General features: G+C 44.9%; 1 protein-coding gene across 3 annotated transcripts in view; it reads left to right on the top strand.

Annotated features, from left to right (window-relative positions):
* map3k15 (mitogen-activated protein kinase kinase kinase 15) overlaps positions 1 to 22,133 on the top strand; it is a 33,238-nt gene that overhangs the window by 1,693 nt on the left and 9,412 nt on the right. For 2 of the 3 annotated variants that reach the window (XR_008834016.1, XM_056433651.1), the window contains exons 2-21: positions 2,398 to 2,537; positions 2,842 to 2,865; positions 3,069 to 3,149; positions 7,251 to 7,444; positions 7,848 to 8,016; positions 8,103 to 8,209; positions 9,816 to 9,986; positions 10,088 to 10,200; positions 10,551 to 10,710; positions 11,098 to 11,248; positions 11,339 to 11,446; positions 12,235 to 12,284; positions 12,700 to 12,795; positions 12,955 to 13,042; positions 13,151 to 13,284; positions 13,404 to 13,531; positions 14,512 to 14,642; positions 15,839 to 15,944; positions 17,145 to 17,302; positions 21,733 to 21,916. Coding sequence is in view for 2 of the 3 variants with exons in the window: in XM_056433651.1 (XP_056289626.1) it covers positions 2,398 to 2,537; positions 2,842 to 2,865; positions 3,069 to 3,149; positions 7,251 to 7,444; positions 7,848 to 8,016; positions 8,103 to 8,209; positions 9,816 to 9,986; positions 10,088 to 10,200; positions 10,551 to 10,710; positions 11,098 to 11,248; positions 11,339 to 11,446; positions 12,235 to 12,284; positions 12,700 to 12,795; positions 12,955 to 13,042; positions 13,151 to 13,284; positions 13,404 to 13,531; positions 14,512 to 14,642; positions 15,839 to 15,944; positions 17,145 to 17,302; positions 21,733 to 21,916 (2,493 nt within the window). In the remaining variant the exon portion in view is untranslated. The remainder of the gene's footprint in view (positions 1 to 2,397; positions 2,538 to 2,841; positions 2,866 to 3,068; positions 3,150 to 7,250; positions 7,445 to 7,847; positions 8,017 to 8,102; positions 8,210 to 9,815; positions 9,987 to 10,087; positions 10,201 to 10,550; positions 10,711 to 11,097; positions 11,249 to 11,338; positions 11,447 to 12,234; positions 12,285 to 12,699; positions 12,796 to 12,954; positions 13,043 to 13,150; positions 13,285 to 13,403; positions 13,532 to 14,511; positions 14,643 to 15,838; positions 15,945 to 17,144; positions 17,303 to 21,732; positions 21,917 to 22,133) is intronic. The other variant, XM_056433652.1, reaches the window with a different exon arrangement.

The following is a 22,133-nucleotide window of genomic DNA, read 5'->3' as shown; positions in this document are numbered from 1 at the left end:
TTTATTGTAAAGGAAGATAATGGGATTGAAAAGGAATGTTTTAAAGTCTCATTGACAACCTTTTGTCTTCTAATGGTTAATCAATGTCGGCATCTAAATCAAGGCATGACATGTTTATGGACAGATTAGTGTTGTTTGAAGGAAACAAGACGTTTACACAACAGAGGGTATAGATTTTATGTAATTGTGGCCAATAAAAAGGTCAAAAATATGTCTTACGGTGATACCATATAAAAGGCTGTAATGACCTCTGGTGCTTTATGCCTATAATGTTAATACTCAAAAATGAAAACTCACTCTTAATGTGGTTCATGGGGGAGTTAAAACATTTCATTGACATTCATCAACTACACCATTCAAGATTCCCAGTAAACAACAGCACCAGTATTCACAATGCAGAGCTGGGACTTGTAGTCCCGTGGGTTTCCTGCTGTGAGTCTGTTGTGCAATATGCCAATAGAGTAAAACATGTACACTGAATGTCATATAATATCGGACAGATAATACCAAATTCATGTTTACTAGCAAAGGGGTGTGGCTCCAGGGATGAAAATCTTAGTTTGTACTGAAATGTCTCAACAACTATTGGATTGCATCACAAAGAAGCAGCTTCCCAAAAATCCTCAAGGAGCTCAAGGTCTACAAAACCCCACAATCTGTGACGTGGACGAACATTTTTGATGAAGAACGAAGTGACGAGTATTTGTCAGAAAGATTCTCAACAGAAACATCCAATTAAAACATAAGAAGCTGCAGAAGACTTGGACATCAAGATCAACCCACCATTACAAATAGAAACCATTAAATCAAATCCTATCCACAACTAACTCCAAACGCCCTCCTTCTGATTGGCCGGGAAGATAGGAGGATCATGTGAAAGTACCACAACAAATTCAGCATTATCTGATTGCAACAGCTTGCAAAATATTCCGCAAGATCACCAGGATACACTGAATCACATCGAGGGTAGACAAAGAGATCGGATACAAACTCACTGGGTTGAAGGATGTGTTGATCAGATCTTCCCTCTCAGGTAAATCGATGAGCAATGTAGAGAATGGTACCGTATTGACTTCAAGAAGAAGACTGTTCACAGCATTCAAGGTCATAGCCTCTGTTAGAGCGATAGCATCCCCTCCCAACATAGAGATCATCCAACAGTTCTACCAGAGAGAGTCTGCCAAGGATGTGTGATATCAGCAGAACAACAGAAGATAAGGCCAGAGGAATTTGATGGAACTTTTTAAGACACCAATTGGAGACCTTGACTTCCTTTTCAGATAAGCACATGCATTTACATTCAAGAAAAGACAAACAAAATCCAGGTCTATGGACAAGTAGTAGGACTGTCGATGAACGGCGGTAGAACAAAAGTCCATCAACGTCAACAATAGAGGATTCTTCGACGGCCTGCAACCTTCAGTCTTGAAAAATTAAGCCAATGCGGAAGTTGCCGAAATTTGCATTCCTTGGAGTGGCCTCTGGTTACCTCGGATTTTAAAGGAAGTGTATGTGAAAAAGACTCTACTTCTCAGATTATTTATTAACTCATTAAACATTGTAACCGTGAGTTTCCGGTCTTAGTCGTTTCAAGTCTTCTTCCGTACAGCATGATGTCAATGATATAAATGGAGGTCCCATTTAGAGCTAAATAGACCATAAAGCAGGGTGTGCTGGAGGGCGGGTCTACAAGGTGATTGGAAGCCGCTGCCAGAGCCGTTATACAGCGTCTCTACGAAATACAGTCAATTCCGATCAATGGTTGCAAAAAGCAAAGATGGCGACGGGCAAAGCTCACGGAAATAAACTTAAACTCTATCAACCTTTATAAGACTTTAACAAACCTGAAAATCCAACCGACTTGCACTAAAACCAAACCCTCAAAAGTGCCGGTACAGGACAACCTCAAACTATCCACCTTCCAAACACCGTGCCAGTAGGGTCTTGCATATATTCTGGCCAAAGACCATCTCCAAAATTGCCGAGCAAGGCAAAATACACTCTGTGCTTGAAGAGTGGACCTGTCTTGGACATGTGTCCAGAACGAACATCAAGGGCAATCCTCAAGAGTCGCATTACACTGGACCCCAGAGGGAAATGGAGGCCCGAAATAACATGGCCCAAGACGATAGAGAACAAACACCGCCGATAGAGCCGAGGGACCTTTCTTACTGCCAATTGGCACAACGTGGATCAATCAGTGAGTGTTGGAACTTTTTACTTCAATGAAGGATCTGAGCAAGACTTACTGGGGCCAAGTACTTCTCCCACCCCCAATGCTTATAAACAGATTCTCTCTTTTTGATAGGGTTAGAAGAAAATGGGAGTCTTACTCGAGGACTGATGGATTTTTGTTGTCGTTGTTTCCATCGTTGTGCTCCTTCTACCTCCATCCAGACATCGCGGTCGTGGACATGAGCGATGTGTTTCGGCAGCCCTCCTTGTTTTACCACCTCGGCGTGAGAGAGAGCTTCGACATGGCCAACAACGTCATCCTGTACCACGACACCGACGCGGACACGGCCCAGTCCCTGAAGGTATCCTCACACACACACACACACACATGCACCCCTTTGCATCTCCTGGAGGCGTATTTTAGAGGTTATGGATGCCATTCCTTGGCAGCTCCTGAGAACAAAGTGATCCACTATGTGAGTGTATGTGTGTGTGTGTGAGTGTGCATATTGTACAGTGTGTGTGAACAGTGTTTCCAGGGGGAAACAGCTGTTTGAAGTAGCAACGTGGAAGTACAACAAGAGTACACATGAATACACACTGTTGTGCTGCTGTCCGGTCTTTAAAATACATTCTCATATGCTATTTGTTTTTATCTCCTTACAGGACATGGTGGCACAGAAAAACACAGTGAGTTCACGTGTGTGTGTTACACATTGATTTATGTGCACACACACACCGCCTCATGCTATTTGTGGAATAATATTTGAGACAAATGCCGTTCTTCTGCATATCTACATGCTTTCACTCTCTCACACATGCACACACACATTCATCTTAGTAACTGATTTATAACACATCATATGTGTGTATATTTCTGTGTGTGTGTGAAGAAGGCCACTCGTCCTCCAGCGTTAGGGTTTCCCTGGGTTCAGTTGCCTCCAGAATACAGAGGCTCTGGATTGCGTAATAAAGTAGGTACCATGCTGCACTAGGGCATGCTGGGAGATTTTTTTCCACAATCTAATAATAATGATAATAATGATGGAGGAGGGGCCAAACTCTGACCTTTCGGCATGGGATATTGTGTAAACAACGTATTAGAACGCCCTAACGACAGCATGAGACTCACAAGAAGGATCAAATGAGTGTGAAACTGATATATATATACACATATAAATATATATTTAAACTTGAGCTGCAGTGTGTAATGAATTGTGTCATGAGGACTGTTCACCCTCCGCTATCTCAGTTATTTTTTGCGTGAGATCCAGCGGCTATTTTCTTATCTGTAAAAACAGTGGATGATATTTTGATGTGGTGTGTTTTGCCAAATAATTAAATGGCACGATCATTACACATAATTCAACACCGTGCAATCCATGCTTAAAGGGTACCTGTAGTGCAAAACAATATGTAGCCAGATCAAAAGATAATGTGTTTCTAAAGTGTATTCATGCACTGACGGTCCAGTATTCAATAACAATACGTAGTTTAGGCTGTTCAAAGTCCTCAAATCCGACATGCGACAGTGCACTGGAGCTTGAATATGTCGCGGGTGGTGTGACGTCAGATCGTTGATAGATCGACAGCCAGCCACAGCGGATGTGTTCAGATACCAATGTAAACAACGTCGAGCGCTCGCAAACAAATGCTGAGAGATTGAGAATATGGACGATGAAAGATTGTCTGATTCAGCAACTGGATACTTGTTTGAACCTTTAAAAGCAGACTATCCCCATTTAGTGAATTGTGACAGCGATGATAGCGATGATTCTGATGAAGTTGATGCCGAAGGACCGCCGGTCCAGATGCTTCACCGTGCGGACCGTGCACGCAAGTCGGCGGACGTTTGGTGCAGTTGTGGGAAATGTGCCACAGAAAACAGACATAGAGTGCATTTGTTGTACGAACTTATGTCCGATGATATAGCAGGGCTCTCAAGTTTTGAAGACAGGCAAGCGTGAGATTTCCATCAGCACCGATACAGCTGACTGTCGCGCGCCGCATCGAGCCGAAAAGAGTTGTCAACGGGGGGTGCTAGTGGATATTTCTACTCAACAAACGGTCGGGGGAATGGGCACCCCTGCATTCCAGCAATAAATAGCCCAGAGGTTTTTCAGCGTGAGGAATTAGATGTGTGGCGGAGTGCGTGAGATAAGACCGAATCGTGAGTCTCACGCTCAATGCGTGAGACTTGAGAGCCCTGATATAGTGTCATTAGACCTCATCTGCTTCACACAAAAGCGTGAGCTTGATAGCTACATCGCGCATAAGCCAGCGCTGGAGATGTCTTTCATTGATGCAATGATCGGCCGACATGTTCGGGGGTGCTAGTGACTTTTTCTTTGCTCGTCCGTCCCGATGCGCGCAAACCGGTGTCGGAGCTCCGCGCACGAGACGGCGGGCAGAGGACTGTCAACGCAACACGTAGAGACAGAAATGACGTGCTTCTGCTGTAATGTGGCGCTATAGAGAAAGTGACAGGGGGGCGGCCCAATTTTTTTAAATGTCATGCGATCTACCAATACTACGCCGCGATCGACTGGCAGGTCGCCGCGATCGACGTATTGAGCACGCTCGATATAGATTGTGTAATTCTTGAGGCCACCGATCTATCCCAAGAAGCAACGCGTGTAGAAGTGGCTCCGGATTGGCTGAATTCCTTTCAACGACTCTACGTCATAGTTAGCTTTGAGCTGGAGTAAATAACTAGCAAAATGGCTGCGCCCACGGATTCGGAATTTTGACAAAGAAATGTAAATCCTCGGGCTATGCGTGACTTGTTGACAATAGCAGCGGGGTAAATATGATTTATTTGATGCGCCGAATGGATGTAGTACGTTGTTGTTTTGCACTACAGGTACCCTTTAAGCGTGAAGGATGTTGTTGTCAACTTTTTAGAAAGCAACCAATTGATTGGAAACGCTCTGACGTGTGATCGGAAAAGTGGGATTAAGAATTATTGGGGGTTTAAAAATAATTCTGCACGAAAGTGCGGAAATGAATTAGATCAAATTATGGCCAAATGTCCCGGTAAACGGAAGTTACAATATTTGTAATGTGGAGGAGTGACGCAGAGACAATCAATCAAATCCTCCCTAAGAAAACGCCACTTTATGGTCTGTTTGACTCTAAATGGACAATCATATACTAAAACTAGAATGGGCACTCGGTAGAGCGCATACCTTCGCTTATCACAAGATGGGGCATTGAATTATGAACATTTTGGCATTAGTTGCATGCCAATTGGACAAAAATGTATCGTGCTATGGTAAAAAAAAAGATGTTGACCTTTCCATGACTTTGACCTTGACCTTTGACCCGATTGATCCCAAAATCTAATCAAATGGTCCCTGGATAATAACCAATCATCCCACCAAATTTCATGCGATTCAAGAAGATTTTGACCTGTTCATGACCTTTGACCTTGAACTTTGACCCGATCGATCCCAAAATCTAATCAACTGGTCCCCGGATAATAACCAATCATCCCACCAAATTTCAATACTTTTTGAGTTTTGCGAATAACACGCATACAAATAAATAAATAAATAAATAAATACACGGCGATCAAAACATAACCTTCCGCATTTTCAATGCGAAGGTAATGAACATCATGCTGTATAGAAGAAGACTTGAAACTAGAGATTGAGACACAAACTCATGTTTACAATGTTCACTGAGGGAATAAATCAAGAGAGAAGTAGAGTCATTATATAGACTTCTATACAATCTGACTTATTTTTGCACTCGGTTGCCACCTACAACAGTCAATTAACGTTAATCAGGTTTTAAATCTATAATAACTCATTTATTTCATAGGTGCAACTGAAATTGGAAAAATAGGCATTTTGATAAAGTTTATTATTCCATATAACTAACTGAGGTGTAACCAAATTCATTCATGGTTTAAAAAAAGAAACCCTGGCTAACATTTAACTCCGGCTAACGGTAACTAACGAGCACTTTAGCAGTAATTGCAGTGTCAGTCAAAAAAGTATTGAACTGGACGAAGGAAGACATTGTTCTACATAATATTACAATATTAAAATAAGACGAGGAGACTGAGAAGTATGTTTGGTGTGTATTCGTTGTTGCTGTTCTGGATATTTAACAGCTACTTGAGCTTCACTTCTCTGGCTTACCTCTGCTGATGTCTCCATGATCCTACCAATCAATCTCAGTGACCGTGTTTACATGCATTCGAATAACTGGCTTAGTCGGACTGAAATCGAATTATCCGTTTCATGTAAACACCTTTGTTCGACTATGTGCGGTCCGACTACGATCCGATTAACACCCCTGGATAACTCGATCCGATCCGGTTGATAATTCGACTATCGCGGCATGTCACGGTGAATTGGATTAGGAACTGGACTTTGCGTCTTTGCGCATGCTTGAGATCCCGCCGCCCTCCTCCCCCTCCCTCCCATGTCGTGACCCGGAAGTCGAAAGAGACGATAAGTTGTCACTGCCGGGAGCCTGGCCGGCAGAAAACAAACAAACAACGCTCTGGAGAACACAAGAGCCACCACACATTTCTAGACCGAAGAGCAGACAGAATTTATGCTTAATGTATTGAAGGAGTTGAACATACTAAAGTTCATGGTTCTTTCTCGAAATGTTGATGTTGTTGTTGTTGGTTGTTGTTGGTAGTGGTGAAGAGGTCAAGCGGAAATGGCTGTATCACCACGAGTTGTAATGAAAACAGCGCCACCTATCGTATCGGATATGACATGCTTTCAAAGGCCAATGATTCGAATTACTCACTGCCATGTATATTGGGATAACAGCAGATCCCCCAAAAGATAGCATAGTCCGACTAAAGCAAGATTTGAATTATACCATCATGTAAACACACTGAGTGGTTCTCTGATCCTCTGCTTGTACTGATCTTTCTCCTTAATCCCTCTATAATCCCCAATCTGTCCATCCCTTCCTCTCCCTGGACTCATCAGCATCCTGGATGTCTTTTTTATCCGCTACAAAGCCTGTGTTTTATTTAAACGTCCCTCTCGGTACTCACACGCACCCAAAATCGGAATCATTGAATTTCTTTTGTCTCCTTCCAGGCATCCAGTGGTAGCTACTACTTCATCCCCTACATAGTGACTCCGAACCACGAGTACATGTGCTGCGAGAGTGACGCCCAGCGCAGGGCCAGTGAGTACATGCAGCCCAGCTGGGACAACCTGCTGGGACCGCTGTGCGTCCCTCTGACCGACCGCTTCACCAGCATGCTGAAGGACATCCACGTCACGTCCTGGTGAGACGCCTCAAAAGCATTAACTTGATCGTACACAAGGGTACGATGGGTGGCTTACGATGCAACGCCCAAATGGACCCTTCGTACCACAAAAAAACGTTGGACGTATTTTGTAGAGTGAACATCGGATAAATGATTGCTCCGAGTTTTCTGCAGGGTTCACAAAGTTGAATTGAATGGGTTTATGTATTTTAATAACACATATAAAATAATTTAATGTACGTATGATGTCTTGCAAAAAGGTTACTCCTCATTTTTCCTTTTCCGACAAATGTCCAGAAACTCGTGACAATTTACACAATTTCCATAAATATTTTAATTGATTATTCTCATCATCATTTAGAGCTTTCTCCACAAGCCTCTGTTCTAATTGTCCCTCCTTGGACTTGTCTATCTCCCGCAGTGCTTCTTTTAAGGACACCCTGCTGAACGACATCAGGAAGGCCAGGGAGAAGTACCAGGGAGAGGAGCTGGCCAAGGAGCTTTCTCGCATCAAACTCCGAATCGACAACACGGAAGTTCTCACCCAGGACATCGTCATGAACCTGCTGTTTTCCTACAGAGACATACAGGTACTAAAAAAAACACATAATGCTAAAACAAACACGTGCAATAAACGCGAAAGCCAAGACATACGTGCGCCTCGTCCCACCGACAGGACTACGACGCCATGGTGAAGCTGGTGCAGACTCTGGAGATGCTGCCCACTTGTGACCTGGCGACGCAGCCCATGATCCAGTTCCACTACGCCTTCGCCCTCAACAGGTGCATTTTGAGAGGATCAGTGGCATTAGATTCCTTTGTCTTTTATTTTCCTTTTCGTTTAAGTCAAATGTGATCATCCCAAAATGTGTTCTACTCTGGAGCCATAACAGACACTCACGACATATTTAATTCAGAATGTGACTTTATGGCATCTGTTTTACAATCACGCCATAAAAATGTTTAATTAAACAACATAAAAGTGGTCACAAGGAGACAGATAACCGGCAGGAGAGATAAATCAGCTTTTAAATCTATAATAAATTTTTTTTTTAATAGGTGCAACTTTAATTGGAAAATAGCCATTTTTATGAAGTTATATATACATATAACTAACTGAGGTGTAACCAAATCCAATCATGGTTTTAAAAAACAAACGCTGGCTAACATTTAACTCCGGCTAACGGTAACTAACTTGCACTTTGGAAGTAATTTGCCGAATCAGCTTTTGAATCTAGTGGATTTCTTGCAATTTGGTGTTTGTTAAGCTCTCTATAAACTACATTGAAAATATGAATGTATTACATTTTTTAAGGCATATTCAATTGAGCAACGTCCAGAATGTGAATTTATGGCATCTGTTTTACAATCATGCCATAAAAATGTTTAATCAAACAACGTACACATTGTCACAAGGAGACAGACAGACACCCAGCAGGAGAGATAACTCAGCTTTTAAATCTATAATAACTTATTTCTTTCATAGGTGCAACATTAATTGGAAAAATAGCCATTTCTATTGAAGTTTAACATTTAACTCCGGCTAACAGTAACTAACTAGCACTTTAGCTTAGCAGTAATTCGCTGTGTCAGCTTTTGATTCTAGTGGCGTTCTTGCAATTTGGTCTTTGTTAAGCTCTCTTTAAACCACATTGAAAATATGAATGTATTACATTTTTATGACATTTAATTGAGTAAAGTCCAGAATGTTGCTTTGAGGCATCTGTTTTCCATTCATGCCATAAAAATGTTTAATTAAACAACATTAAGTAAAAATGTAACAAGGAGACAGACAGTCGGCAGAAGAGATAAATCAGGTTTTGAATCTATAATAACTTGTTTATTTCATAGGTGCAACTTGCATTGGAAAAATAGCTATGTTTAATGAAGTTCAACGTTTAATTCCGGCTAACGGTAACTAACTAGCACTTTACCAGTAATTTGCTGGCAGCTTTTGATTCTAGTGGCGTTCTTGCAATTTGGTGTTTGTTAAGCTATCTTTAAATCACATTGAAAATATGAATGTATTACATTTTTATGACATTTAATTAAGTAAAGTCCAGAATGTGACTTTAAGGCATCTGTTTTACAATCATGCCATACAAATGTTTAATTAAACAACATTTTTTAAAAATGTAACAAGGAGACAGACAGTTGGCACAAGAGATAAATCAGGTTTTAATATATAACAATTTATTAATGAAGTTTAACATTTAACTCCGGCTAACGGTAACTAACTAGCACTTTCGCAGGAATTGCCGTGTCAGCTTTTAATTCTAGTGGTGTTCTTGCAATTTGGTGTTTGTTAAGCTCTCTTTAAACCACATTGAGAACATGAATGTATTACATGTGTGGATGTAGTTTCACATTAATTCCCGTGTGTGTGCAGGAGGAACAGTCCCGGTGACCGGGAGCAAGCTCTCGGCGTGATGCTGCAGGTGTTGCAGTCGTGCGAACATCCAGCGCCGGACATGTTCTGCCTCTGCGGACGCATCTACAAGGACATCTTCCTGGACTCGGACTGCAAGGACATGAAAAACAGGGACAACGCTATGCAGTGGTGAGAACACGCACGCTTTCTTTACGCATCCGATATCCTTTCCGCATGCTTTTTAATGAACGCTACGTTATCTGCTAATCTGATTGTTGACATTTGTGCAGGTACAGAAAGGGTTTCGAGCTGCAGCCGACGCTCTACTCCGGGATCAACCTGGCGGTCCTCCTCATCGTGGCTGGCCAACAGTTTGAGAGCTCCATTGAACTTAGGAAAATAGGTAACAGGTCTCGTTTGGTTGATCTATCAAGCTCGCACAAAATGCACTAAATCAAGCTGAAACTGTCCGATACAAATATCATCAAATGTGTCAGTCGTTGTAAAAATATTAATAGTTTGTTGCATCCAGGATGTTAAACGTTTGTCTCTCTCAGATTATAAACATGTGGTAAAATTGTGTCATTGAGGTTCAGCAAATTTGACGGTTAACAGCTAAATTAGCATCCGCTAGTAGTAGCCAATGTAAAACAACTATTCGGTTGTTCCTTTCTGTTTACATAAAGCTCGTTATTAGTTGGTAAAACCAATATTCAACGGTGTTTTTTCATACTTTTAATCTGCTGTGTTCAGGTGTGAGGTTGAACAGTCTGCTGGGGCGCAAAGGTTCCCTGGAAAAAATGATTAACTACTGGGACGTGGGCCAGTTCTTCACCGTTAGCATGCTGGCTAACGACATCCCGAAAGCTACGCAGGCGGCCGAGAAGCTCTTCAAACTCAAGCCGCCGCTCTGGTAGACATTTACAAAAAAATACTTATTATGCCCAAAAAAAGCTACTTTATTTGACTTTATGGGAAATACATAAATAAAATAATTGTAAAAATTAAAATAGCTGGGTTTTGTTATATTCTGCATTTTCAAATACCACGACCAGTTGGCTACAGGAGGCTCTGATAGGCCGAACGCCTTTTTTGATGACATAAACAGTTTCTATTCCCTTTCAGTGACCATAAGCATGACACGAAGGTAACAATATTAATAAAAAAGGTGGGGAAATGTAAATATATGAATATTTTCAAGGGACTTGAGATGCTTTTTGATGTTTGTTGCTAGTCAGTGTATTATTTACTCTTGTATTAATTCCCCGTGGACTTGTTTCTATGCGTTTTCTTCCTCCAGGTATCTGCGCTCGGTGGTGCAGAACCTGCAGCTGATCCTGAGGTTTAAGAAGCAGTCGGTGGAACATTCTCCACAGCGGGAGAGACTCAACTTCTGGATGGACATCATCGTGGAGGCCACGCAGGGCACCACCAACCGACTGCGGTTTCCGGTGCAAAACGCGAACATGAGATGAGATCTTCATCGGAGACTCGTACCAACACGTCGGTTAACCTCTCGTTCTCCTCTCTCTGTGCTCCAGGTGTTGATTCTGGAGCTGACTAAAGTCTACCAGCCCTCGTATGTGTCCATCAACAACGAGGCTGAGGAGAAGAACGTCTCCATCTGGCATGTTTCACCTGACGAGACGGTAAGAACGAGTCCTTTAACAAATAACTGTGAAAGTGTGTTTACATTAGCCTGTTTTTATGTTCTGTATGCCAAAAGACAGAAAACATACGCTCGGCTGAGATGGCGAGCCCTTTTCAAGATGTGTTTTTCCTCCTTTGGACGTTTAACTGGCATTTTTATACTTTTATAAATCTTGTTGTGTCCTTTTTTTCTTTGGTTTAATAGCACTAACTGATAAAAGGTGGTGCCATCAGCTGTTTAATTAACCTCAATAAATCAACATAATTATATTTGCATTAAAGTACTGGATAGAAAACCTGCGTAAAAAAAAATAATTATGGAAATTATGTGAAAATATTGCTTCCCTTCGAATGGAAACCCCGACAACGCTTATCGAGAAGAATCATCTCACATGGCGCCTCGTCCTTCTGTTTCTACTCCATTTAAATGTTGTTTTACTGGTTGAATATAAAACCATTCTGTGCAACATGTACACACTTAAACCTTTCAACTGCCTCATTACAAACATATAATCATCCTGGAAGTGCTTTTTTTTCTTCAATTGGGACGTGACATTTTAATATTTCTTCTGTGTGCCATCTTCATTTACTCTTACCCAGTAAAATATAGACTGATTTGTACACATCTGAACGAAAGTAAAAAAAAAAAAAAAAAGGTACAAATGTAAAAATTATTAAAATAGCCCTAGTGGTGGCAGAGATACAGCGTTTTTATTTTGGGAATGCAATTTTTCGGAACAGAGACCTAAAAAAACCTTTCATGCTTAAAAGTTCACTTTAATTACAGAAAGGGATCCACGAGTGGAACTTCACCGCGATGTCCATCAAAGGCATCAGGTATGCATGTAAATTTAGGAGGTTAAAGAAATGCAAAACTGGATTTTATGCAGCTAAAACAAACTGTTTATTCCCTCTTTATTTGGTGTTATCCCTATAACTGTATGACCAACACTTTTTCCAAAACACTTCTTCAGTAAAACCTTCAAAGGATGCTTTAAAAGTATGTCTAGATCTGTATTGGTGCGACAGTGAGTGGATAGCAGGTACGTCTTCCAATCAGGGGGTTGGCGGTTCAATCCCCGCCCTGGTCGATGTGTCCTTTAGCAAGACCCGTAACCCTGAATTTCTCCCTGTCGCTGTGACTACGGTGTATAAATCTAACATGTAAAGTGTCTTTGAGTACCTTAAAAAGCTCTATATAGATTAAATAGATTATTATTATGATTAAATCCTAATCTTTCATCTCCTCCAGCATCAGTAAATTCGATGAGCGCTGCTGCTTCCTCTACGTCCACGACAACTCGGACGACTTCCAGATCTACTTCTCCACCGAGGAGCAGTGCGGTCGGTGAGGACACACACCTCCTAGATGTGTCTGTGTAGTAGGTGTGTGTGTGTGTGTGTGCGTTTGTCTGCGTCTTGTGCTCGTGCGTGGCGAATCGTATTGAATAAAAACGCGGCAAACAGGAAGTGACGACGTCGCCCGATGTCTTGGGTCGCCACACAGGTTCTGCTCCATGGTGAAGGAGATGATATCGGACGGGACGGGGAATGCCGTGGAGCTGGAGGGGGAAGGGGACGGAGACACGCTGGAGGTCGGAAAAACAAAATACAGACGTTATATATTTCAGGAGAAAGAGAAAAAAAAAGTGTTAAAGCTCGAGTTTTGAGATTAACGATTTTAATCGATGTGCGTGTGACAGTACGAGTACGACACGGACGAGACCAGGAACAGGGTGGTGCTGGGCCGGGGCACCTATGGGGTGGTGTACGCCGGGAGAGATGTCAGCAACCAGGTCCGAATCGCCATCAAAGAGATCCCCGAGAGAGACAGCAGGTGGGTGTGTCTGTGGAGGGAGGAGACGCTCCTGAAGGAGGTGGAGGAATACATCAAAGGCAAATGTATTTTTGGTCTCTCTCTCTCTCTCTCTCCCTCTCTCTCTCTCTGTACATTAGATACTCCCAGCCCCTCCATGAAGAGATCGCCCTGCACAAGTACCTGAAGCACAGGAACATTGTTCAGTATCTGGGCTCCGTCTCCGAGAACGGATACATCAAGATCTTCATGGAACAAGTGCCCGGAGGTGCGTTCAAGTACCAGAGAGAAAGAAAAAAAAGTGAAGAGATGACTGGATGACTAGATGACTAGATGACTGGATGACTGGATGACTAGATGACTAGATGACAGGATGACTAGATGACTGGATGACTAGATGACTAGATGACTGGATAACTGGATGGCTAGATGACTGGATGACTAGATGACTGGATGACTGGATGACTGGATGACTAGAGGACTGGATGACTGGATGACTAGATGACTGGATGACTGGATGACTAGATGACTGGATGACTAGATGACTAGATGACTGGATGACTAGATGACTAGATGACTGGATAACTGGATGGCTAGATGACTGGATAACTAGATGACTGAATAACTTGATGACTAGATGACTGGATGAATAGATGACTAGATGACTGGATGACTGGATAACTGGATGACTAGATGACTAGATGACTGGATGACTAGATGACTGGATGACTAGATGACTGGATGACTAGATGACTGGATGACTGGATGACTAGATGACTGGATGACTGGATGACTAGATGACTGGATGACTGGATGACTAGATGACTTGATGACTGGATGACTGGATGACTAGATGACTGGATGACTGGATGACTAGATGACTGGATGACTAGATGACTAGATGACTGGATAACTGGATGACTAGATAACTGGATGACTGGATGACTAGATGACTGGATAACTGGATGACTAGATAACTGGATGACTAGATGACTAGATGACTGGATAACTGGATGACTAGATGACTGGATGACTAGATGACTAGATGACTGAATAACTTGATGACTAGATGACTGGATGACTAGATAACTTGATGACTGGATGACTGATTCACGACGGAATGAAAAATGGTGGATTTCGGAGCTGGATGCTTTGTGACCTCTGGGTGGCGGGGCGGTCTCTCTAACTGCGTGGTCATCTTCCCGTTTCATGGTAGGTGTTGGACACTCCTTCTCTTCCTCTCTCCAGGAAGCCTGTCGGCGCTGCTGCGCTCCAAGTGGGGTCCGCTGAAGGAGGCGACCATCATCTTCTACACCCGGCAGATCCTGGAGGGGCTGCGGTACCTCCACGAGAACCAGATCGTCCACCGAGACATCAAGGTACGGCCAGCGGTCACGGTGAGGTGCTCAGGGGACGACAGAGGGGACACCCCAGGGTGCTGAGTCATTACACAATAGTATGGAATTGATATAACCGGCTGTAGGACGAGCCAAGAAAGCCAGATAAATACGATTGATGAATTGAATAATACAAACAAAGTATTCAAATATTCCTGCAAATGCAGTTGAGTTCTGGAATTGTTTGTTCGAGTTCACAATTATTCAATAAAAGTTTAACAGCTGCAAGAAAATAAATAGACTGACGGGGTTTCCTCTGATTCTTCTCAAATGGCCCCCTAGTCACAGCACCGGGGTGGTGTTGGGTGTTGTTTGGTGGTGTTGCGTAGTGTTTGGTGGTTTTTGGTGGTGTTGGTTCATCTTAGGTGGTGTTGGGTAGTGTGTGGTGGTGTTGGGTGGTGTTGGGTAGTGTTTGGTGGTGTTGGGTGGTGTTGGGTAGTGTGTGGTGGTGTTGGGTAGTGTTTGGTGGTGTTGGGTGGTGTTGGCTCGTGTGTGGTGGTGTTGGGTGGTGTTGGGTAGTGTGTGGTGGTGTTGGTTCGTGTTAGGTGGTGTTGGTTCGTGTTGGGTGGTTTGGTGGTGTTGGGTCGTGTTAGGAGGTATTGAGTAGTTCTAGGTGGTTTTGTGGTGTTGGGTGGTGTTAGGTGGTGTTGGGTGATGTTTGGTGATGTTGCGTTGTGTTTGGTGGTGTTGGTTCGTCTTAGGTGGTGTTGGGTAGTGTGTGGTGGTGTTGGGTGGTGTTAGGTGGTGTTGGGTAGTGTTTGGTGGTGTTGGGTGATGTTTGGTGGTGTTGCGTTGTGTTTGGTGGTGTTGGTTCGTCTTAGGTGGTGTTGGGTAGTGTGTGGTGGTGTTGGGTGGTGTTAGGTGGTGTTGGGTAGTGTGTGGTGGTGTTGGGTAGTGTTGGGTGATGTTTGGTGATGTTGGGTAGTGTTTGGTGATGTTTGGTGATGTTGGGTAGTGTTTGGTGATGTTTGGTGATGTTGCGTTGTGTTTGGTGGTGTTGGTTCGTCTTAGGTGGTGTTGGGTAGTGTATGGTGGTGTTTGGTGGTGTTGGGTGATGTTTGGTGGTGTTGGTCTTCGTCTTAGGTGGTGTTGGGTAGTGTATGGTGGTGTTGGGTGGTGTTTGGGTGGTTTTGGTGGTGTTTGATTTGACCGTAAACAGCTGGGTGTTTCTCCGTCAGGGTGATAACGTGCTGGTGAACACCTACAGCGGCGTCCTGAAGATCTCAGACTTTGGAACCTCCAAGCGCTTAGCGGGAGTCAACCCCTGCACGGAGACCTTCACCGGTAACCTCTTGTTGTTGTTGTTGTTGTTCTTCTTCTTCTTGTTCTTCATGTTCTTGTTCTTGTTTTTCTTCTTGTTGTTCAAAAATTAAACAAGATGAAGGCCGGTAAAGCACACGTCCATCCATTCAGCTCCAGAAATGTAACAATATCAACAAATAAAAAATAAAAAAGGAAAAACTATACAACTATTCCTTTTAGCTTAACGTAAAAGGGACTACTACCTAAATTATGACAACATAACCCTCATTACACCACGACAGGCTATAAATAAAGTCGTACCGACCCGGAGAGAAAGACAACGCACATCTCAAGTCGCTAATTCGGCCCGGAGAGCATCAACGGAGTCGTAGAAATGTCCGAGTATAAACATCCCAAATACCCTCGAAATGACGAGAGCCGCCATCAGCCTCTATGGAAACCCCTCGGGGACACGCGGGCGCGCACGAGCCGCCGTGCACGCTCGTACCAACATACACGTTCACGGGGCCATCTGGCCTCCTCCAGCCGCCAGCGAGGTGTGTGATTAGATTAGCTAATCAAGCAGAGGCAGAAGGGTGTTTACCTTTCATTAGCAGCTGTGTGTGTGTGTGTGTGTGTGCTTATCTGTCTCTCCTCCGTCTCCATCGTTGCTCTCGTCTGTCTCTCACTGTTTACATCAGTATTTAGAGATGACTACAAATGCCGAATATACTCAGAATGACTGCAGATGAAATTCTACATTTTTCCGCGGACTAAAATAACTTAAATCTCTTCCGTCCTTAAAATGAATCATGAAGATTAATGTTTCTTTTAACTGCCACTCGGCCTGAATGTTTTTACGGGAGAAGTACGATCTCTTCGTTCCATTTGTGGCGGCTGTAGCTCAAAGGGGTAAGAGGGCCGTCCTGCAACCGCAAGGTTGTGGGTTCGATCCCGGCTCTCCCCATTAGTTGCAAGTCGAAGTGTCCTTGAGCAAGGCACTGAACCCTCAGTTGCTTCCCGGGCGCTTCACCGCAGCCCACTGCTCCTTAATAACTAAGGATGGGTTAAATGCAGAGAACTAATTTCCCCTTGGGGATTAATAAAAGTGTATATTAATTAATATTAATTTACACAGATTTGTTCTTTTTCCCCCCGTGAAAATGAGCTTTTCAAAAAACCTCGATTGCCTCTTGTTATCTTTTATTTTGATGTTCTGAGCATCTGTTCCTCTGTCTGCAGGTACTCTGCAGTACATGGCTCCAGAAATCATCGATAAGGGCCCTCGAGGCTACGGGGCCCCGGCTGACATCTGGTCCCTGGGATGCACCATTATAGAAATGGCCACTGGGAAACCGCCCTTCCACGAGTTGGGAGAACCGCAGGCGGCCATGTTTAAGGTAGGAAGGAGCGTGGATTGGACTTCACGGTATGTTGGAAATCTTTTTTGGACACATTTTCCAGGCCCTGATTCTTCTGAGGCTTTTTCAGGTGGGCATGTTAAGATCCACCCGGAGATCCCCGAGTCCTTGTCCTTGAGGCCAAGTCGCTCATCTGGCGCTGCTTCGAGCGGACCCCAACAAGAGCTATCACCTCGGACCTCCTCAGAGACACCTTCGTCCGACAGAACGCAAGGGCAAGAAGAGCAAGATCGCCTTCAAGCCTCAGGTGCACTAACGAGACACTGCGCGCGCCTGAGTTTATAGTAGAACACCTGAGTTATATAGGTGTAGAGCACCTGAGTTTATAGGGTAGAGCACCTGAGTTTATAGAGTAGAACACCTGAGTTTATAGGGTAGAGCACCTGAGTTTATAGAGTAGAGCACCTGAGTTTATAGAGTAGAACACCAGATGGTGTTGACTTCTTTGGGACAGGGACCAGGCACGGCGTCTTCCACAGCACCGGGACTTCCCCTGCCTCAGGCTGAGGTTGAAGAGGCGCTGCAGGACACCAGACAGCTGGGTGGGCAGGTCTTTAGGACCCTGGGGCTGATGCCATCAGGACCTTCAGCTCTGCGCTGGTGTAGTTTCTCCAGCTGTCTTCTCACCTGGTCAGTCGTCACAGAGAGAGGGGGGGGGGGAGGAGCCCATTGTTATTGAGGGCTCGGTGGATGTGCAGCTCAGCAGGGGACAGAGGGAGGAGGTGTTTGGGAGGTGTGATGTGGAGGAGACGGGGAGGGCTGTGAACTGAACCTATTGAAAAAACAGTTCAGCTCGTTGGCCCTCTCCAGGAGCCCCCTGGCTGTCTCCCTCCCACCTTGAAGCCAGTTATCTGCTTCATGCCAGACCACACCTCCCTTGTGTTGTTCAGCTGGAGTTTGGCCTCCAGCTTCCTCCTGTAGGAGTCATTGCCTCCCTGAGCTTCACCTTTAGGTTGCACAGGGCTTTCCTCAGCTCATCCTGTCTCCAGACCCGAAAGCAGCTTTCTTCATGTTAAGAAGCGCCTTCAGGTCCCTGGTGATCCAGGGCTTGTTGTTGGGGAAGCAGCGCACAGTCCGTGATGGGATGGTGGTGTGTTCACAGAACTTGATGTATTCCGTGATGCAGTCGGTCATACTGTTGATGTCCTCCCGTGCGGTCCACACAGCACATCCCAGTCCGTTGACTCAAGCAGTCCTGTAGGCGTCGTTAGCCTCCAGAGACCACCTCCTCACAGTCCTGGTGGTCACGGCAGCCTCTTCACCAGAGGAACATACCTGGGTGTCAGCCGGACCAGGTCATGATCAGACCTGCCGAGGGGGGGAAGGGCAGTGGCGCTGTATGCTAGTATTAGCATACAGCAAGTCCAGAGTTTTATTGTTCCTTGTTGGGCAGTCTATGTATTGATGGAAGGTTGGCAGAGCTTTTTCCAATGTGGTGTGGTTAAAGTCACCAGTGATAGCCATGAATGCTCCAGGCTGATGATTCAGCAGAGCAGACACAGTGGAGTGGATGGTGTCCACAGCTTCCTCAGCGTCAGCTGATGGCGGCACGCACGACAACCACAATGGCGGACGTGAACTCTCTCGGCAAATAGTACGGGCGCATCCCCACGGCCAACAGTTCAATGTTCGGGCTACAGAAGCGCTCCTTCACGCACACATGGTCCGGATGGCACCACCGTTCATTCACATAAACAGCGATCCCGCCTCATCTTACCGCTCTGTGTAGCGTCTCTGTCAGCACGAACAGTCCTGAAGCCGGGCAAAGACGCGCTGTGATCCGGATAGTCCGCGTGCAGCCACGTCTCAGTGAAACACAAGAGACTGCTCTCACGGAAGATCCTCTCGGACATTACCAGCGCGCCGAGCTCATCCGTCTTATTCGCCAAAGACCTCACGTTCCCCGTTATGATCGACGGTACCGAGGGTTTGTATCTCCTCGTTTTAGCCCTCCGCTTGACACCCGATCTGCAACCGCGAGCCCTTCTCCGTAGCTCCAGCGGGATCACAGGTCTGTCTCCAGGCAGAAGCTTCGGCCTGCACAGCGCGATCAGCTGAGCACGCGAGTAGACGACGGTCCCAGTCATTGTTTTGCTGCAGGCTCACCGATACTCACGACAAAGTGAACAAAAGCCACAGTAGAATTATCGAAAAAAGTAGTTATGGTCCAGTGTCCGACCGTAACTAAGACAAACGTGAAAGAAAAGAAAAAGAAAAAGAGAGGAAAAGTGCAAAAAAAGACAATAAAATAAAAGCAAAACGCCACTACTGAAACAAGCAGCCGTTGGCACAGCGCTTCCTCCCTAGGTGGTGTTGGTTCGTGTTGGGTGGTTTGGTGGTGTTGGGTCGTGTTAGGAGGTATTGAGTAGTTCTAGGTGGTTTCGTGGTGTTGGGTGGTGTTAGGTGGTGTTGGGTGATGTTTGGTGATGTTGCGTTGTGTTTGGTGGTGTTGGTTCGTCTTAGGTGGTGTTGGGTAGTGTGTGGTGGTGTTGGGTGGTGTTAGGTGGTGTTGGGTAGTGTTTGGTGGTGTTGGGTGATGTTTGGTGGTGTTGCGTTGTGTTTGGTGGTGTTGGTTCGTCTTAGGTGGTGTTGGGTAGTGTGTGGTGGTGTTGGGTGGTGTTAGGCGGTGTTGGGTGGTGTGTGGTGGTGTTGGGTAGTGTTGGGTGATGTTTGGTGATGTTGGGTAGTGTTTGGTGATGTTTGGTGATGTTGCGTTGTGTTTGGTGGTGTTGGTTCGTCTTAGGTGGTGTTGGGTAGTGTATGGTGGTGTTGGGTGGTGTTTGGTGGTTTTTGGTGGTGTTGGGTGGATTTGACCGTAAACAGCTGGTGTTTCTCCGTCAGGGTGATAACGTGCTGGTGAACACCTACAGCGGCGTCCTGAAGATCTCAGACTTTGGAACCTCCAAGCGCTTAGCGGGAGTCAACCCCTGCACGGAGACCTTCACCGGTAACCTCTTGTTGTTGTTGTTGTTCTTCTTCTTCTTGTTCTTCATGTTCTTGTTCTTGTTTTTCTTCTTGTTGTTCAAAAATTAAACAAGATGAAGGCCGGTAAAGCACACGTCCATCCATTCAGCTCCAGAAATGTAACAATATCAACAAATAAAAAATAAAAAAGGAAAAACTATACAACTATTCCTTTTAGCTTAACATAAAAGGGACTACTACCTAAATTATGACAACATAACCCTCATTACACCACGACAGGCTATAAATAAAGTCGTACCGACCCGGAGAGAAAGACAACGCACATCTCAAGTCGCTAATTCGGCCCGGAGAGCATCAACGGAGTCGTAGAAATGTCCGAGTATAAACATCCCAAATACCCTCGAAATGACGAGAGCCGCCATCAGCCTCTATGGAAACCCCTCGGGGACACGCGGGCGCGCACGAGCCGCCGTGCACGCTCGTACCAACATACACGTTCACGGGGCCATCTGGCCTCCTCCAGCCGCCAGCGAGGTGTGTGATTAGATTAGCTAATCAAGCAGAGGCAGAAGGGTGTTTACCTTTCATTAGCAGCTGTGTGTGTGTGTGTGTGTGTGTGTGTGTGCTTATCTGTCTCTCCTCCGTCTCCATCGTTGCTCTCGTCTGTCTCTCACTGTTTACATCAGTATTTAGAGATGACTACAAATGCCGAATATACTCAGAATGACTGCAGATGAAATTCTACATTTTTCCGCGGACTAAAATAACTTAAATCTCTTCCGTCCTTAAAATGAATCATGAAGATTAATGTTTCTTTTAACTGCCACTCGGCCTGAATGTTTTTACGGGAGAAGTACGATCTCTTCGTTCCATTTGTGGGCGGCTGTAGCTCAGTGGGGTAAGAGGGCCGTCCTGCAACCGCAAGGTTGTGGGTTCGATCCCCGCTCTCCCTATTAGTTGCAAGTCGAAGTGTCCTTGAGCAAGGCACTGAACCCCCAGTTGCTTCTCGGGCGCATCACTGCAGCCCACTGCTCCTTAATAACTAAGGATGGGTTAAATGCAGAGAACTAATTTCCCCTTGGGGATTAATAAAAGTGTATATTAATTAATATTAATTTACACAGATTTGTTCTTTCCCCCCCCGTGAAAACGAGCTTTTCAAAAAACCTCGATTGCCTCTCGTTATCTTTTATTTTGATGTTCTGAGCATCTGTTCCTCTGTCTGCAGGTACTCTGCAGTACATGGCTCCAGAAATCATCGATAAGGGCCCTCGAGGCTACGGGGCCCCGGCTGACATCTGGTCCCTGGGATGCACCATTATAGAAATGGCCACTGGGAAGCCGCCCTTCCACGAGTTGGGAGAACCGCAGGCGGCCATGTTTAAGGTAGGAAGGAGCGTGGATTGGACTTCACGGTATGTTGGAAATCTTTTTTTTTGGACACACATTTTCCAGGCCCTGATTCTTCTGAGGGCTTTTTTCAGGTGGGCATGTTTAAGATCCACCCGGAGATCCCCGAGTCCTTGTCCTTGGAGGCCAAGTCGTTCATCTTGCGCTGCTTCGAGCCGGACCCCAACAAGAGGGCCATCACCTCGGACCTCCTCAGAGACACCTTCGTCCGACAGAACGCAAAGGGCAAGAAGAGCAAGATCGCCTTCAAGCCCTCAGGTGCACTAACGAGACACTGCGGCGCGCCTGAGTTTATAGAGTAGAACACCTGAGTTTATAGGGTAGAGCACCTGAGTTTATAGGGTAGCACACCTGAGTTTATAGAGTAGAACACCTGAGTTTATAGGGTAGAGCACCTGAGTTTATAGAGTAGAGCACCTGAGTTTATAGAGTAGAACACCTGAGTTTATAGAGTAGAGCACCTGAGTTTATAGAG

The sequence above is a fragment of the Pseudoliparis swirei genome, chromosome 16 (genome assembly GCF_029220125.1).
Source record: "Pseudoliparis swirei isolate HS2019 ecotype Mariana Trench chromosome 16, NWPU_hadal_v1, whole genome shotgun sequence".
In the NCBI taxonomy this organism is placed as follows: Eukaryota; Metazoa; Chordata; class Actinopteri; order Perciformes; family Liparidae; genus Pseudoliparis; species Pseudoliparis swirei.
The sequence above is the reverse complement of the archived record's forward strand: the minus strand, read 5'-3'. Positions and strand labels throughout refer to the sequence as shown.